Source organism: Sinocyclocheilus anshuiensis, unplaced genomic scaffold (assembly GCF_001515605.1).
Source record: "Sinocyclocheilus anshuiensis isolate Anshui unplaced genomic scaffold, SAMN03320099.WGS_v1.1 scaffold613, whole genome shotgun sequence".
NCBI lineage: Eukaryota > Metazoa > Chordata > Actinopteri > Cypriniformes > Cyprinidae > Sinocyclocheilus > Sinocyclocheilus anshuiensis.
This window is the reverse complement of record NW_015536487.1, coordinates 501,925-521,222: the sequence shown is the minus strand read 5'-3', so window position 1 is coordinate 521,222 and position 19,298 is coordinate 501,925. Positions and strand designations below refer to the sequence as shown.

At 38.4% G+C, this 19,298-nt stretch overlaps 1 protein-coding gene across 1 annotated transcript in view; it reads right to left on the bottom strand.

Annotated features, from left to right (window-relative positions):
* rbm33a (RNA binding motif protein 33a) overlaps positions 1 to 19,298 on the bottom strand; it is a 60,353-nt gene that overhangs the window by 18,301 nt on the left and 22,754 nt on the right. The window contains exons 6-15 of the mRNA XM_016481269.1: positions 15,283 to 15,405; positions 14,995 to 15,181; positions 9,783 to 9,867; positions 9,088 to 9,154; positions 8,670 to 8,994; positions 6,609 to 6,670; positions 2,627 to 2,753; positions 2,100 to 2,449; positions 726 to 1,013; positions 303 to 569 (exon numbers count right to left, since the gene is read on the bottom strand). Of these exons, the coding sequence (XP_016336755.1) occupies positions 303 to 569; positions 726 to 1,013; positions 2,100 to 2,449; positions 2,627 to 2,753; positions 6,609 to 6,670; positions 8,670 to 8,994; positions 9,088 to 9,154; positions 9,783 to 9,867; positions 14,995 to 15,181; positions 15,283 to 15,405 (1,881 nt within the window). The remainder of the gene's footprint in view (positions 1 to 302; positions 570 to 725; positions 1,014 to 2,099; positions 2,450 to 2,626; positions 2,754 to 6,608; positions 6,671 to 8,669; positions 8,995 to 9,087; positions 9,155 to 9,782; positions 9,868 to 14,994; positions 15,182 to 15,282; positions 15,406 to 19,298) is intronic.

Sequence of the window (19,298 nt, the reverse complement as noted above, 5' to 3'; positions counted from 1 at the left end):
AACTGTTCTGTCTTTGGCTGCACAGATGAGCACAGAACACTATTTACAGTCCCAGCCTCAGAAGAGACAACAGAGCAGTGGATTTATTTATTGTATATTGCTCTGCCAAACCGATCTAGAAACTCGTATGGTTTAAAACGCATGATTTCAGTGCGATAAACATGATAATCAGAACCAAAACAGTAGTTTTTTTAGCAGGTACTTGCTGTAATGGCGCAGCTCTATGCTGGAAAAGGGGGCAGGGAGCAGCAGCTCATTTGCATTTAAAGAGACAGGCACAAAAAACAGCGTGTTTCTGCTGCAGCTGGACCCTCTTTCTTCATCTCAGGCACACTGGTCTGCTCTGGTGCTTTGGCAGCTCCCAGCCCTTGTGCCACAGATCCTCCCCTTCCTGCTGGTCCAGCACGAGCAGCCTGCCCTTGCCTAACATTCTGTGCTGCCCTGGTAACAGGCTTTGCTTGCCCACTAGGCACTGACGGGCGGTTATTATTGTTGCTCGTGGCAATGGGCAGCTCACGGAGATTGCTGTTGCGTTGAGGAGGAATCTGCTGCAGTGGTGGAAGCGGCGTCTGAAGAAGAGGAGGAGGTGGTCAGATAAATGGGTTGGCATTCATAGAAGTACAGCAAAACCTTTTGAGCTGACATGAATGAAATATATGTTTATTTATAAGAAATGTTTCTCTTGCCATCTTGCTCTCTGCAACAAATACATTTGAATGGCTAACCATTTTGGGTCTGGCATGGTTGTTTCGCTGCTGGTTGCCTTGTGGTCGGGACTGCATTTGTCTGTTTCCACTCTGAATCGACTGGCGGAAGTGGGGCTGGGAGAGGTGCACCATGGGATCTTGGTCCCTTGGGTGGTGTTGGTGGTGCTGTTGGTGTTGGGGTGGAGGCTGGGAGTGAGGCAGACCCTGGGGGGGCAAGTCCTGTCTGTGTTGCTGGTGCTGCTGTTGCTGGTGCAAGGGTTGATGGGATAGTGGCAGATCATGGTGCAGGGGCTGTTGCATTAGACCCTGAATACCACAAAACACAAAGAATACAGCCAAAATGAGGACATTTACACTGAAATATAGGCCAGTCGTGATTGAGAATGGGAGTACTCTAGAAGTCAGCCCTGTATAATATTTCAGTAGTCTTACAGACAAATAATTTGTCACAATTAACTGAACTTACAGCTAAAACCAGTTTATATATCAAGTTAAGAAAAAAGAATACCAAGCTGTGCTCGATGACAATCAAGAGGAAATATTTTCATGAAAGAAAGCTAGACCTCTGATGTGTAACAACTAACCCAGTGACCTCAAATAACCATGAACTGACAAACAGTGCTAACACAAGAGGGCAGTCTTGTCTGCTGCTTAAAATGACGACAGCAGCTTCTCCTTGCACAGTCGACCACTACACCTACATGGCTTACAATGGTTTCCAACCAAGCCAAAACACCTTAGGTTTGTCTTTTTGTCATATACACGAATGTTCACAAAGTTTGGGGTCAGTAAGATTTTTTTTTTAAAGAAATTAATTATTTTATTTAGTAAGGACAAATTAAATGATTAAAAAGTGACAGTAATGACATTTATAATGTTAGGAAACATTTAAATTTCAACTAAATGCTGTTTTTTAAATCTTTAGTCATAAAATAATCTTGAAAAAATAAACACTGTTTTCTGAATGATCATGTGACTCTAAAGATTGGAGTAGTGGCTGCTAAAGATTCGGCTTTTACCACAGGAATAAATTGTCTTAAATTTTTTTTTTTAAATACAAAAGTTATTTTAAATCGAAACAATATTTTGTAATATTACTGCTTTACTGTATGTATGATTAAATAAATGCAGCTCTGGAGAGCACAAGACTACTTTCAAAAATATTTTAAAAATACATTAAAAAACCTCAAGCTTTTGAACAGGAGTCTAAATCTGCCATATTTCCTACTAAATTCCAGGACTGTGAAAATGCACATTAAATGCTAAATAAAAGACACTGAAAACCCAATATTTTAAATATATTTTTCATGCTAGTTCCATGCCATGCTGTAAATTAACATGCAGAGTTCAACACGCCAGCAAGGCCATGCAGATTCTGGTAAACTGACTTACTCTCTGGCGTACCTGCATACCAAATTGCACGTGCTGGGGGCTAAAGGGGGGTCCCTGCTGTTGGGGCGAGAAGGGCTGTCTGTGACCCACAAAGCCATGGGGACCAGAGGGGCCTGGAGGGCATCCATGCTGCAGGGCCAGACCCAGCCGAGGGGGCTCTCTCTGGAACATACCTCCTCCCTGAGGCCCTTGGTTCTGCCTGAGCCCCAGAGAACCAAATCCAGGACTTCCGAGCCCCGCTTGCGGGGGGAACGATGGAGGGCCGTGGCCCGATATCGAAAGAACACTGTTATTCATGAGGGGGGCAGGGCCTGGCTGGTCAAACATGTGCTGGCCTGAAAAACGTGGTTCTAGAAAAGAGAAAAGAAAGGAATAAAAGAGAAGCCAGATACCTTCAGCATCAATTCTGACTGCTTCAGTTGCTGGTAAATGACCGGATGGAATAACAAAAGTCAAAACAGATATTTAAAACCATGCAGGTATAGTTTATGCACGCAACCAGTGTGACCATCTTAACTTGACCTTACCACCAGGGAAGAAGTGCTCTGGATCCTGATGATGTGGTGGTGGTCCTCTCCATTGATCCTGGGGGGGCAGAGACCGTTGAGGTGGGCCAAAATTCCCTTGGAGATGCTGCTGGAAATCAGGAGGAGCCTGGAGGAGGACAGACAACAGCAAAAATCACACTGACTCCACAGAAAATATTATGACTATTCCAGCACCAAAATATTATTGTTGACATGATTTTCAAAGCTAAAACGCTTATTATTTGTGATCCTTATCTTCTAATTTAAAATGTAACTCTTCATATTAAGATCATAACCATCAGCTTATACCACTGAGGAATCTTTTAGGCAGAAAGACAACGATTTGCATACACCCTTGAACAGAAATCTTTATCCGTTCTCAGTCCTTACCTAACCCATTGCTCATAAAACTCAAAATCCCCCCTCTACCTTTCCAGAGAAAAGAAAGATAACGATCCTTACTAATCCTGCAGTTGAATACGAATCCCCTCTCCTTTATTCTTTAAAAATATCCTTCGCTCTTAAGAAATTAGCCTTCATTCAAAAGGGCCACACTCCAGCACATTGTGATGCTTAGCACCTCTTTACTCATTATAAATGTTTTAAGATGCAATCAAACTTTTAATCCACGTTTTCAGCTCTGATCTTCAGTCGGCCAGTGAGTGTCACCAAGGCCAGCCAAGTTGCTTAACAGAAAGTCAATCAGGCAGCTTAACTAAGCAACGGCCAGGAGGGAGCGAGAGAGAATCACATTGTTATTGTGGACTTTATTGCTCTATTCAAAAGGTCAGCTCCTGTAACACAATGGGAGCTTAAGTACATTCACAATACCTTTGCAAGTTTGCATTCGTTTGATAAAAGCAGCATGTCCTTTCGGGGGGCTAATCTTTCGTAAATACCCATGGATCTATTCAATATGTAACCAGTTATGATCTGCCTGGGAGATAGAGAGGGAGTGGGAAAGACAAATGCCAAACACGGGCTGCTGCCATTTTGGAGACAAGCCTCATGTGTCTCAAAACACACTTGGCAACCTATTCATTTCTGCCATTCAGTTATCTGACAAATTCTCACAGATCAATCTTTGTTGCCTTTTATGTCAAATACCTAAATTTACGCACTTCAATCATTCAGAACACTACCCCGGCTACCAAAAAAAAAGAAATCATCAACATCAAGCATCATCAGCATCTGACATGGCATTTATGTTTGTTTACACAGATTGTTTAATGCTGCTTATTAATTTTGAATAATAAAACACAAAAAGCAAGTTTGTATTTGGGGAAACGGCTCTTCACATTCTGGCAACACAGACAAAACAAACTAAGAACCATTTCTAAATTAATTTTATGCTTTTTACGAATTAGAAAATCTAGATTTCACATTGTTGTCTTAGCAGCATAAAAATAAAATTTTAACAGTGAATAAATTATATACAGAAAGAAAGTAGATTTTTGTCCAGTTTGGTAGTATTTTTGCCCCACGCCCCTGTTCATTTCCAACCCAGATATACACACAAAACATAAAATACGAAAATTCTCTTATATTTTTAAACATATTCCTTTCTATATTTCTACAAGTGTTTTTTATAAAAACGTATATATACAAAAATCCTTCTACTGGTACTACTTTATGACATATCCTTCTATTGGTACTAATTTATCCATCCAACTAATGCCTAATTATGCAATAAATGTTATTACGAAAACCTAACTTAAACTTCTACTATCTTGTAAAATGAAGCCAAGCTATGTTTTTTTTTTTTTAATACTAAAGAGTTTTATGATACTTTATAATACTTTCTACGACCAGTATCAAACATAAAATACAATATAAATATGTAGTATGGAGATTAATATTCAAAAACTCTGCAGTAGTAAATATTCATAGAGAAATTGTGGATCAGCCTATTGTAAGATGAGATGTGATCATATGCTAATGTATGATAATCAAGTGCCCAGAGGGCTAATGAACGCCGCTCTCTGCAAAATGCCATTGGCATTTTAAATGGTGTCCTGTCTGTACCAGACTGGCTATGGGAGACAGACAGCTGGAAGTGTGTCATAAATGTGTGTGTGGAACTTCACACCTATTCAGCAAGATTAGGAACGACCAATCATTTTAGGTGTCCACAATGTGTCCAAACAAGGGGCCACAGTGCACGAGTAGGTGACGAATAACATGGACATGAACTTTCCCTTTTCAATCAGGAATTTAGATTCAAATTCATAATAGAAAGAGTATATTTTAGGTGATTTGACTCATTTTTTGCAGTTAAATCGTTCTGCTGTGTCATCTTTTTTTTTCTTCCTTTTTTTAACACCATTGCAGCTTCATGGTGAGAGTTAGGTTTAGTTATTCCAAACGAAAAATAAATAAAATGTTCAAGATAATTTTTTTTCTGAAAACCTTAAAGGGGTCATATGATGCTGCTAAAAAGAACATTATTTGGTGTATTTGGTGTAATGAAATGTGTTTATGCGGTTTAAGGTTCAAAAAACATTATTTTCCACATACTGTACATTATTGTTTCTCCTCTATGCCCCGCCTTTCTGAAACATGTCGATTTTTACAAAGCTCATCGGTCTGAAAAGCGAGGTGTGCTCTGATTGGCCAGCTATCCAGTGCGTTGTGATTGGCCGAATACCTCAAGCGTGTGACGAAAATGTTACGCCCTTATCATACTGTGGTGCCAAGAGAAAGGAAAAATTGAAATCGCATCATATAACCCCTTTAAGACGAAATTTGGATTTACTTGGTTAAAAAACTTTTCATAAGTATTAATAGAATAAAACAAGTGTCTCAAAGGAGTAAAAGTATTACAATCCAGCAAAATATGTTTAACAGACAGTGGATTCTGACAAGATGAACAATTTGGGAAATAATAATTGTTAATAGTAAAAGTTTATGTCTGAGTCTTGAGTTTCCTATCTAACACTGTTTGTAAATGACTTGATCCCAGTGATTATCAAAATGTAATAAATGTTTTTTTTCCCCCCAACATCAAGTTTTATTCCATGTAATTTACTGTTTAAGCACTGATCCCATTTTGATTGCCCTTTTTTTGGTGGTGTGATAATGTTTAAAAGCTGAAATATACCATGTAGTCTTAATTACATACAAATTAGAAAAATGTTGTTTACAACAGTTTTAGATTAAAACTTTAAATGTAGCATTACACAGCACGGTAACACTTTACAATAAGGTTCACTAGATAACATTAGTTAACTACTTTAGTTCAAATGAACTAAGCATGAACAATATTTCTACAGAATTTATTAATCCTAGTTAATGTTAATGTCAACATTTACTAATGCATTCTTAAAATCACAAGCTGTGCTTGTTAACATTAGTTAATTCACTGTGAACTAACAATGAACGACTGTATTTTCATTAACTAACATTAACAAAGATTAATAAATACTGTAATAAATGTATTGTTCATTGTTTGTTCATGCTAGTTAAATACATTAACTAATGGAACCTTATTGTAAAGTGTTACCCACAGCACTCCTGTCACTGCCATATTCCAGATTGAAACACTAAACTATACATCCTTTAGACAGCAATATTAAAAGGGAAAATCAAAGTACTTTTAACGGAGAGGAAAGAGAAGAGAACTGGGGAAACAGAGTTTGGGGTGGCTGAGAAGGTCTCCTCCTCGGCAGTAATCACTTTAGCCACAGCATGGGCAGCTGCTTGATGGTTCCTCTACATCCTTACAGGCAAGTAAAGGGCTTTTACATCTGTTCTGTGTTTTCACGGTCTCCATTTCGATTTCAACTTGCATATTCAACCAACATATGAGGATGTTTTTAGGTTTCTAGAGACATGCCATCCACACAGCAAGACAAATATTGCTTTCGGTGGCTACATTCCAGTCAAACCAAGAAATACCATGATGTCTCGACCGTAACACACCGCAGTGTTATGCAGAGTGAAATCACTTAATTCTAACTTTAAGCAACGTGAGGTTACTTACCGGGAGTCTCTGTGGAGCGATGTTAGGCCTCGGTTGGTTCTGCACATGAGGCATTGAGGGAACTGAGATTAAATGGAAATAGAAAAAGCACGAGTCAGACAGACAGAAAAAGGGATGCAGAACGAGAGAGTGGGGCGGCGTAACACAGACACCATAGAAGTCTCTTCTTGCCACGTGTCTAAACCATGGTTTGTCACAGCTGGTCACAGAGAGAGGGCTGTTCTGCTGATTAAACTGTGCATCTCTCTCTCAAGCAGACTGGGCCACCTAATGAGATAAACTGACAGTCAAAAGGAGTAATTTCGCTGTGAATAATTTCACCTCCGCAGATGTGTGCATTTCAGAAAGCTGGTTTAATGCTGATGGACTGCCAACAGAGTGAAGGCCATATCAAAGGAGAAAAAAAAAAACTCTTAGAAGGACTTGAGTGAGAATGCGAGTAAGCATCAGTGAAAAGTGCAAAGCCTAAAAATGAACAGGGAATATGCTTGTTAAGTCGTGACGTAAGGAATACTGTTTCCGGGTCCAAGCCTGTACTCGTTTCAGTTGAGAATACCGTGTCAACAGCCATTTATGAGCACTATTTAATCATGGTGTCAGATTTAAGCTAAGCTTAAAAAAAAATTACAGTGTACACTACAGTCTCCAGGGTCACGGCATCCCAGACACCAATATTTTAACAATCCAATAATGAGCCACTGTCTGGCCATCTGAGATTTCACTATGAAGATAAAGGTCAGGATCATTATTTTTTGTTGTTGTAATATTACACCACACTGTGAGTGTATATTAACCCTGTTTGCTGTTTGTTTTGGCACCTAATACAGCGTTTAGACACGGAAATGGTGACATGTGATATGTCAGACTTAAAATATTTCATATGGTTTCCTGAGTTGAGCATCTCTTATATTTTTGTGTTTTTTTTTATCAAAAAATTATCATAATTTAGAGATAAATGGTCATTTTCTACACAGATTTTTGCCCTCTGATTTAAATGCTACCACCCACTGCTGTGATTGGCATCTTTGCATATGAAATGAGCATTATAATTGGAACTCTCTTGAAAACTTTTACTGCATTTTTTACTATAACAGCCAACAAGATTATATAACCGTGAAAAGTGTTGATTGATTATAGCATTATATTTAGAACTACTCCCATTCCAACTGGTACTACACTGCAAGGTACTGCACTGTATCCAAAAAAAGTCATGTCTACTGAGTACACAATGAAACGATCTCCTTATTGCAACATGATTTCTGCTGTCTCACCAATACTGTCATCATAACCAATGCAGTGAAAACACTATTTAAATAAGAGACTCGTTGAGCAGTGTAAAATGTGTCTGCACATAAGAGTTTTGGAGAAAATGCAGAAATCAAATCACTGATAGGTTGATTTTGAATTGACTGCTTCAACAATTTTAAAACAATGATCTTTGAATGTTTTCTGCATATAATCTATAAAATAATCTGGGTTTTCAAGCTACAAATAGGAACAGTGTGAAGTTGATCATTTAGTCTTGATTAAATCATTTAGTGGCTTGATTCACTAATGCATAAACAGCAGTAAAACCCTTCGGACAAAGAACATTGCATATTACACACATCACAGGTCATGATGATCATGAAATGCACTTTTTTTTGTTTCTCCGAGGTTAGTTTATAAAGTTTATAAAGGCCTTCCTTCACCTAACGACAAACTGATGGACAGATATGAGTTGTTTAGAACACACCTCCTTGATTAGACATGACAATGACACGTTAAGGGGTGTGTCGAGGAGAATAGTGACATTTAAAAATCCTGTTGATTTAAAATCTGGGCTTTTAAGAAGGCTAGAAAAGAATATTTCATATTTTGAAATGGGGATTTAGTTTTGAGTTCTGAAACTTCTTGTATGTTTTTACTGCAGAGTAACTATTATGTGCAAATACCAAGACAATCTTGATTCATGAGCGGCTAGGCACTTTACAATTGCAAAGATATCTTAGAGCAGATACTTAGACAGCCTTCATTCACCCAAGTATATAAAAATCAGGGTGGTGGTCTCTGGGGCCGTACCTTGCACAGGTGAGGAGGAGGGTCCTCTGAAGTGAGGGTTGATGTGAATGTTCTTGGGGTGATGCTGTTGATGCTGCTGGTGTTGGTTGGGATGTGCGCGTGAGTGCCGCGGCGGCGAGTTCAACAAGCATGGTACGTGTGTGTCGTGTTGTGTTCTGGGCCCTGGGGAATGGTGGGCGAGGCGAGGCATCATCAGCTGCAGCGGCTGCTGAGGAATTGGGGTACCTGGATCCGGGAATAGCCCGGGACCTCCACTGCCTCTCGGACCAGGCAGACGAGACTGATGGTGGTAATGCTGAAGCGGAGGAGTCATTCTGAGCTGCTGCTTTAAAAAAAGAAAGAGAGAGAAACATCAATCAATAGCATAAGCTCTTTCTCTTTCACCCCCAAAAAAATCATTATCTTGTAGTGTTGTGACCTTGACTCTCAAGACGACCCCTTTAATCAAGTAATCAATCATAAGAGCCATGTGACTGGGAGTGAATCTGAATTAAATGAGGAGTTTAGGAGGAATACAAAATGTTTAAGTACCCTCTTAAAAAACATGCATTGTGCCTCTGTGTCCCCACTGATTATGCTAAAGGACAATATCCTAGTTCAAATGATGACTGAAGGATTGACTCCTTAAACTCAGAAATACACATTGCAGTCTCTTTCAGAAAAGCATATATACTAGATTTATTAACTCATCATCAGATGAAGACAACTTGTACTCATAGTCAGGGGTGGAGGGGAATTCAATTAAATCATTATGGAAGTGCTGCTATCTGTATATACCGCTGTCTGAAGCGTAACGTAAAAGAACACATCAATGTCGAGGAATGACAAGTTATGTCAAAAGCCTGAAAAGGCTTGCCTTCTCTATAAAAGAAAATCAGCTTTAAAAAGCGAGAAAAAAAAAGGTGCAGCACGAACGAACAGCTCAAGCGCAAAGGGATTACACCCTCGACAGATATTTAATAATAAATTAAGCGCAGGAAGCTAAATCCTTCAGCAAAGTACAAATTTAATTTGGTGTAATGCTTCCTCAATGGACTCCCGCCAAGTTATTTGCCATAATCCATATATCAACATGGATAAGAGGGAGTGAGAACGGTGATAATTGACTCTTACTCAAAAGCAAACTGACGCCACTCCACAAGGGTGCGACAAGACAAGACACAAGTCAACACACCATCATCTAAAACTGATGCATAATCTTTAATAGCCACAAAAGGCACAATCCAATCGCAAGAGAACTGCTTGACCACCAGGGAAGTTAAAATTCATGTTTGCAAACAGAAAAGTCACTACTAACTGTTGTAAAGAATGTTACTGTTTATACACTACTTTTCAAATGTTTGGGGTCAGTAAGATGATCACCAAGACTGCATTTATTTGATCCAAAATGCTGTAAAACATTAATATTGCAGGTCTGCCAATGCTGGGAAATTTTAAGTACTACATGTTGTGTTTAGTTCACATGCTTTAGCACAGTTTTGCATAGTCATCGAAACTGATGAATACAATACAACCATATATTGTTGAGGAAAAAACTGCCATTTGTGTGCATGTTTAAATAATCTGACTTCAGTTCAGAGCCTGGTTTCTGACTTCCTGCAAGCATTTTACATATATTTACCTAGTTTTTTTGTAAATAATAAAGTAATATGAATATAAATAGCTGAAAACTAGTACTCCTCTCTTCTTCAGTTCACCATCAAGCGATTCAGATACTGCTCTCCCAGTAGACTGTTTTGATTTCCCAAATCTTGAGCAACGTCACAACTACCCTCCCAAGACTGGCAAAAAAAATCCAAACCACAATGGGGTACATTTTCATGTCCTCTATAACTGTGGAATATATTTGCATATCCAAATGTAAAAATAAAACAATGCATAGCACTCACTGTATGAATGATATAGGGATGTAACGATTAACCGCGAGCCGGTTGAAAATCGATTCAAATGTGATGATTCAAATCGGTTGAGATGCCAAACAAATCGCCAGTAGGAGTTTATATCTGAGAGGAACTGATTGTCTTTAGAAAAGTTTACGTGGTATTTTCTTTTCATCTTACCTCTGAACGATGCAAATTAAAGTAGTGTTCATAAGCACAGCTCTGCTTTGTTTACAAAGGTAACCCAGGAAACACTATATCATTGCTGTTAATAAGCACCACCTGCTGGCAGAGGGTGAATTTGCGTCTCATTCAGCTCGTCTGCCGGTTCGTTCACGTTTTATGTAGTATAGTTTCACAAAACTAAAGTCAGACCATTCTGTTTTTGCTTCAAATTTTGAAATTATACAGTCTAATTTAGATTAAAAATTGCTCATGTTGCATGTATGCAGCATCTTTGTTTGGATGATGATTAAAATGCAGTGGTTGCCTCTAATTTTAAATGGAAAGAGCACAGACAAAGCCTCAGTTTGTTTATATGAAGAGATTTCGTTTATTTGTGTAACTTGGTTATTTGATTTGGGGTTTGTTTTTAAATTTCAATTTAGTTTTGTTATATTTCAATTTCACAAAGAAATGTGCAGCAATAGCCTAATAAAAGGACACCTTCTCATTTACTGTATAATGTCTTCAATCTCATTTTGTGAAAGAAAAAAAAAATCGTGAGAAAATCAAATTGTGAAATCAAAATTGTGAATCAAATCAAATCGTGATATGAGTGAATCTTTACATCTCTAGGATTAAATGTACACTGATTCTTAATAAAGCTACTCAGTCAAGAGCAGTGAGTGATTTTCTCTTTCTGATTTCGGATTTTCAGATTCAGCATACCCATACATACAGGCCACGTTCACACAGCAGCAGAATACGGTTGTCAGTCCTGTATTTGAGTCCTTAAATATGGTTACGTTCTAGGCTTGCCGCGATAGACGGTGTTAAGCCGCAACACCGGTTACGTCACTTGCCCACCGCGGCACCGACCCCCACCGTCGTTTTGATTTTTTATAGTAATAAAAATCATTTAGTTCAGTAAAAGAACAGACACTACAATTAAAAACTGAACGCGGCTGCTCAATGCAGCATACCGAACGACAGTCGCATCACAGATCAGATTTAATTTATCCAGTGAGGAGAGTGAGTCGAGCTGACTGACAAGAAGAGTGAGGTGAGGTGAGACAGAAAAGACGATGGCAGATGATTTAGTTTCGAAACGAGATGCAAAAGCGCCTGTTTGGCAATATTTTGGATTTTGAAAAGCCTGCTTTTAAGCTATTTAAAAGCGAAGGAAAGAGAGGAAAAGAGGGAACGCCCCGCCCCCGCGGTGATACCGGTATTACCGGTGTTGTCACACGTCGATTAACCGGTGGGAAAATTTCCTCACCGTCACAACCCTATTACGTTCACAGTATGGTTATTTACGGACGTGACAACCATATTCTATAACCGAACTCACACCTGTATATTTTTAGGACTCACAACCGCATTCTCGGAAAACATGTGCTGTGTTACCAGAACAGGACTGGACAACTAGTTGTCGGTCACGTCATACAGTGCGAGAGAGAGCCGCTCTGCTGCGCAAACACGTGTCTACCATGTGTTGCGTGTTTTCATGTGTGGTTTCGATAAAATTAGCTGTGTGTCATCTAAAAGTTATAGATCCAGTCAGTTTTTCTTCTATTAGTTTTTGTGTTCTGCATGCTCCGCTCTCCAATCAAATATAAAAGCGGTCGCCGGTTAATGAAAATTTGATGGAAGTCGCGGCTCGATTGGACTCTTGTCGTGTCAGAAATCAGTGAAAAGACTTTCGGTTTTATGGACATCGCCATCTTTGATATTACTTCGGTCACTGTTGCTATAGTTACTGTTAAGGAATACGGGCTTGACTCCTGTTGCACGTTCACGACAGTATTTGAGACGCTACTGTAAATTGATATGTGAACTGGACTGGACATTCCAAGACTCACACCTGTAAGTAAATGCTGTTGTCAATCCCAAAAATTTACAGTGTGATTGTAGCTATAGATTCAATATATGATACATATCCCATTTTCTCCCAACTGTTTACATTAACTTAAAACATAATGCACTGTTTTATGTGAATACTCAAAGGTTTTTTTTTTAATTATTTTGTCTGTATTTGACCTTGACCTGTATTTGATTTAAATGTAATAAGCTGTGAAAGAGAACTTAATTTCAGCAGACTCTTGTGTTTGTGTTTATGTAATGTGTTTATTTGGCTTATATAGCATTTAATAATTATTTTTAACATCAAGCAAATCCCGATTTTGATTTTCTCATTCATGCAACTGTAAGCAACTGTAAGCAGTCCTGAACTGCGTGGGTATATTTACATGCTGCAACATAAATGATATAGCAAACCATGATATATGGAATCTCGTCATACTGCCCAGACCTATAAAGAATTAGGATATATAAAAAAAAAAAAAAAAAAAGGTAAGGCTGCACGATAAATCGCATGCGATATTTAATGCATCTTGTTAGTAAAGCCGGTTCTGTAATCAGCGGTAAATCTCCATCGCGTATACAGGTAGGCCTGTATGAATTAAATTAAATTAAATATTGTGTGTTTGAGTAGGCCAGTGGTTCCCAAACGTTTTCTGCCAGGCCCCCCTTTTGTAGTGAAAAATATTTTCGAGGCAATATTATTTCTGTAATATTGTGAAATATTGTCAATTTAGATGATCTATTTGAATGTGTTAACACAGAGGTCCCCAACCACCGGGTAGCGACCCACTACCGGGCCGTGGAAGAATTGCTACCGGGTCGCAAGGACGTTCTGGGAAAAATGTGTATAGATATGACACTCTGTTATTTATGTTAATGATTGTTCTAATTATTCTGTAATTTAAACAAATCTTTGAATGACTAATGAACATTTAATTTCACAAAGCTTGCAAACTTAGTCGGATCCAGTTTTGAGATCGTGTGAAGTGTGCATTTGCATCCTGCATGATCGCGTGTTCTCTGCGTGACAGTCGATCCGTGTGAATTGAATGCAGACAGGTGGACGGCCATCGGCCACCCTGCTTTCCAAGATATCGGCTGTCAAAAAACCAATATCGGTCGACCACTAATAATATATATATATATACACACACACACCCATCCAGCCGGTCCGTGAGAATATTTTCCAAACGTAACCGATCCGTGGTGTAAAAAAGGTTGGAGACCCCTGTTTTAACATATAGGCTACTGTATTCCTGTGATCAAAGCTGAGTTTTCAGCATCATTACTCCAGTCTTCAGTGTCACATGATCCTTCAGAAATCATTCTAATATGCTGATCTCATTATTATCAGTGTTGAAAACATTTGTGCTGCTTAATATTTTTGAAGAAACGATTTTTTCACGATTCTCTTATGAATATTTGAAATTGTTCTTTATGTCAGAGCGCTGGAGTTCGTCAGAAATAGAACGGGGCATCTGTCATGGATTTGTCGTGTCACATCGCGCCGCATCCACAGCAGAGAACATCACTGGGTTTTATTTGCTTTTGTCACATTGCGCCACTCGCGGCTGCTGTAGACACGTTGTTTTGGTATTTGTGAATCTTAGCATGAATATATAACTGTATCCACGGTATAGCAAAATCCATATCATGGAACAATATAATACCGGTAGTCACGTTCATACCGGTATAGCGCCCACCCCTATTAGATACTGAAAAATTAAGCTGTTGATTGTTTAAGACAGCTTATCTACTAGTTCTTATGAAGGATCACTTTAGCATTTTTTGTCCTGCTTAGGATAATCATAATAAACTAATATTAATGTAATAAAAATTTTTATTATATGCACTTACATAACATTGGTAGACAGTGAGTTTTTTTTTTTTTTTAAGTTGGGAATTTTGCTGTCACAATATTAACCACCAAATTTCAAATTACTTCAAAAACAGTTAAAAAAAAATAAATAAATAAAATAAATAAAAGGGGGGACAATAGATAACGCTCAAATAATATTTTCAGTTAACCTTTTACAAAACAACAACAGCCTTCACTGATCACCTTCTGAACAAATTAATAAAAATATACTGGTAAATCTGTACAAAAATAGAAAGGCTTTGCTCATGAACATTACTTGCGTTATGTAATTATTTATGCTACGTAACCCAGTAGGTCCGCCTTACTGACTGAAAAGAAGACAGTTAAGTGTAGGGATGGGCCATGATGGCCTAATCAAATCTAAGGATAGTCAGTCACAGTGGTGTGGCCAAATCACAAAAATACTACATAATTTTACTCACAAATGCTGTAAAAAAAACTGTAGCATTCAGAATAATTGTCAGGTGCCTCAAAACATAACTATATGACATTTTTAAACCTATAACAGCACAAAAAGCTGCTTCATTTGTTAATGACTAACCTAATGTGTCTGGGATGTTCCTCCTTTTACTGGTGGCATCAGACAGTCTGACCACTGTGTCATCTTTGCGCTCGGTCTTAAATCGCAGACGGCCAGATTCTTCAATATCTTCCTCTTCCTCATCAGACTCCTCCTTCACATCGGCGTCCGGTTCAGCCTCAGCTTCTGGATCGTTTTCATTCTCCACCTGAAGCATAGAGCACACACAAAACCTCAGACTCACGTTGTGACTTTAAGCATCTTCATGAAAGATAGGAGCAAACATTATCTGAAGCAGCCAATCTTTACCTCCTCTAATTCTGTGACCTGAGAGTTGTCCTGCTCCTCAGTTTCCTCTTCATGCTCCTCCTCCTCAGGCACTTCCTGTCGGTCAGTCTGCTCTTCCCTATACTCAGTCGGGTATTCATCCACCTGTGAAGAGCAATCAAATATTTACTCCATTCAATGGAAACTGAAGCAGGACATGAACATCAGGGCTAAACTGATCTCTTGTACATCATCCACTAAAACACCTGCTGCGGAGCGTGTCGTAGGTCGGGACTACCAGAACCTGTTCAATGCCAAAAATGACACTGATGAAGATAAAACATTAGAAATCAATTCTGAATGAAAATGTTAATGCCACATCTGAGAGAGAGGCCAGAAAGGCCCAGTGCAGCATTCTGAAGTTGGGGAGGGGAGGGAAGGGGAGGGGGCGCTGAAGGGGAGGCTCAGTGGTGGTGAAAATATCATTGACTGTGTTGTCTTTACACACACACACACACACACACACATAAACAGACAGAAAGAAAGCTCTGGCGCACACATAGCTCACTGACAGGGAAAATATCATCATCTGACTCTGAGCAAATTCTCACACACGCTCGAGCACAGAATGTACAAAAGCACCCGGAGAGACGGGCGCACACGACTTCTGCCGACTACCTTGCTGAACCTCACGTCCTCCACCACAGGTCTTGTCCCCCTCCTCACGCTCCTGTACCTGTTTCTGCTTCTGTAGCCACCACAGGTCCCGTCTCCCCCTGCTACACCTGCAAGTCCTGCTTCTGGCCACCTGTTAAAGCCTACTGGGCCACCAGCCCATTCCCTCTGCTAAAGTCCACATTTCATGCTTTAAATTGAAATTTTATTTTGGGTGTGTGAATCTGAAAACGCTGTAATCAACCTAACACACTAAACCTAGGGATCTGAAAATCTGAAAAATGGGCATTATTAAATGAAAACTACCCACAATACAGTCATGTTCACTGGACATTCACAACAAATTTTGTTGTGAATACTTTTGCTAAATAGCCACACTGTATAGCCTTTTTTGGATATTCAAGTGAATTCAAATTTACCTCATTGTACCTAGGGTTGGGTACCGACCGAATTGCGTCGGTACTACCGAGTACCAATTCACGTTAAATCAATCGATTCACGTTAAATCAATCGGTGCCAAATTTCGGTACCTGAGAACACATCTGGGCGCATATGCTACAGAGAGAGAAAGAGACCCTGTGACGTGAGGTCACCCCTGCAACTCGTTCAAACAACACACAGGGCAAGCCGAAATGTTCTGAAGTGTGGTTACATTTCTAAGGCCATATGGTTTCTGCGAAAACGCGGACGGGATCGTGGAGTCCATTCTAGGGCTGTGCAATTAATCGCATACGATTGTCATGCGCATCTCGTCAGTAAAGCCGGTTCCGTGATTAGTAGTAAATCTCCAGCACGTGCTTTCAGATGGAGCAGCATTTACTACACAGAGCCGTAGTTCACTGACAATTAGGCAATATCGTGTTCATTATTGCAGAATCGCCTGCAATAATGAACACGATATTGCCTAATTGTCAGTTAGAAAACTAGCATCATCATACTGTATGCACACAGAAACTTCATGGCAACCTGTCAATATAAAAGTACGGTTTAACATGTAACAGAAATATATTACTCTTGTATTACTTTTGTACAGTATAATGTACATCTTTAAATATTCCATTTTCTATCAAATTTAAATAAAACAATTAAATTATAAAAATAAATATTACAACCAGATTAATTACTTCATTGTAGAAAAAAATAATACAATTATTAGCCTATTAAAAATGTTTTAAAGGAATATTCACACAATTTTTCTTCCATGCATTAATTTCAACAGTAAACCTCAGTTTGTTTGCCAAAAAATAAAAGGGTTTAATTTTCATTTGATTTAAAATAAATGTTTAATGCCTTCATTTGATTTTCGGAAAAATTCAAACAAGAATTTCTGGGGGAAAAGAAAAAAAAAGTTTGTAGGGCCCTATTGTTCAAAATGTTGAAATTGAGACTTTTGGACTTATTTTTTTTACTGAAATAAATGTTTTTGTAATTACACAGAGTAAAGTACCGAAAAAAGGCACCGTTAGGTACCGGCACCGAAATTCAGGTACCGATACCGGTACTGTACCGGTTAAAATGTGAACGGTACCCAACCCTAATTGTACCAGAACTTTGGTATCAAACATCTATTATACTATAAACTAACTAACATATCTGTAACTGATGTGACTAATGCGAATTATTAACAGCCAAATACATTTCAAAATTCAGTCAAGCTGTCTGTAATGAGAAGGTTTTGATCTAAATACAGTCGGTTAAGTCTTACGTTAATGTAAACACAGGCAGAACAAAAAATGTAATAAAAAAAATTTTCAAGTTAATTTTTAAAGTTGGTCAAAAGCAGTGGCTTTTAACCTTTATTTACTTGAAGGCCCCTACATTGTCCAATACAATATCCGAATGCCCCATATAAGATTTTCTGTATTTCTGCTGTAATTATGACATAGCTGCTCGTTTTCTTGCTTGTTAACTTTTTTATTTGCAGAAACTGAAAGTATTCTTATTTTACATTTATTAACCACAATTCATTTTGTGATTCCAGTTTCAAGAACTGCATGTTCTTCTTCTTCAAAAAAACAAAACAGTAGTGATAAGTAAAAACATATTTATGCTTTTTTAGCATTTTAGATTAGTTAGATTATTTTAGTATATTATAGTGCTGGGCGGTATGACCAAAAATTTATATCACGGTATTTTTCAAAATTATACCGGTTTCACGGTACATGACGGTATTTTTTTTTTTTCATGCATGACCGGATGTTAACCATATTTTCTACTGATTGAGAGAGGAAATACTGCAGTATATTGACTTAGAATGCCCTATTTTACTGTCATGATGAGTGAATATTGTCAAAAAAATACCACTAAATAGTGACTAAACACAACCCCTTTTAATACGTTAACCAGGAGTCACTCTCATTTATAATCGCGGCATCGTCTGATAAAATCAACATGCATCTAACACTAAAGAGCGGCTATGTGGTTGTTTTGGCTATATTACTTTTTTGTCTCATGCAGCGCACTGCCTGCGTCTGAGTAACTAAAAAAAACAACAAACAAAAAAGTGCGTGATATTAACATACGAACTACTCTCATATTTATAATTCCAAACAATCAGTAAGCGACAGATGCTAGGAAACGCTGTTTTGTACTCATTTGTTGACGAGACGGCTGCGGTGCGGCCAACACCACTTTCAAACAGTGTCGCGTTCCGAACGTTGTTTAAGTGACATACACCGGTATTGCAGTATTTAAAAAATTCATATCATAACAAAAATAAACACCGGTATTCGGTATGAACCGGTATACCGCCCAGCACTAGTATATTAATAACAATTTATTCATTTAAATATTTTAAAGTCATCCTCTATCCCGCTTGGATGTTTGCTGAGATCCCCAGCTCCCTGGTTGCGAGCCACTGATCCAATGATTAAAGAAACCGTACAACCAATTTTAATTACAGACTTGTTTTTCAGTCAAACCACCACATGTCCTACTCTTCATTTTCAAATAACAACAAGCTCCCCTCCTCTTAGCTTATTTGGGACATGTCCCACTCTGCATTTTTGTACAAGTCTGTTTCTTCACTGCTCTCTCATGTAAGTAACAAAAACAAAAAGCAGTATTTCTCACTTATTGCCATGCACATATTAGACTCTTGCCAACATGCCTATAGAGACTAACTTTTCAACTTTAAGCACTAGCACATTATTCAATAGCAATTATCATCAGAGGGCACCTTTTATAATGCATTTAGACAACACAAATTTCACTGCTATGGAAAGTCAACAGTAGGGCTGGGTTTTGACAAATTTCATGATTCGATTCGATTCTCATTCACAAGCTTGCGATTCGATTCAATATCGATTAATTTGGATACATATCAGGTACAGTACATACCAAATTTTCTCAAGGAAAAAAAATCTCTCAACTAATGCTGTAAA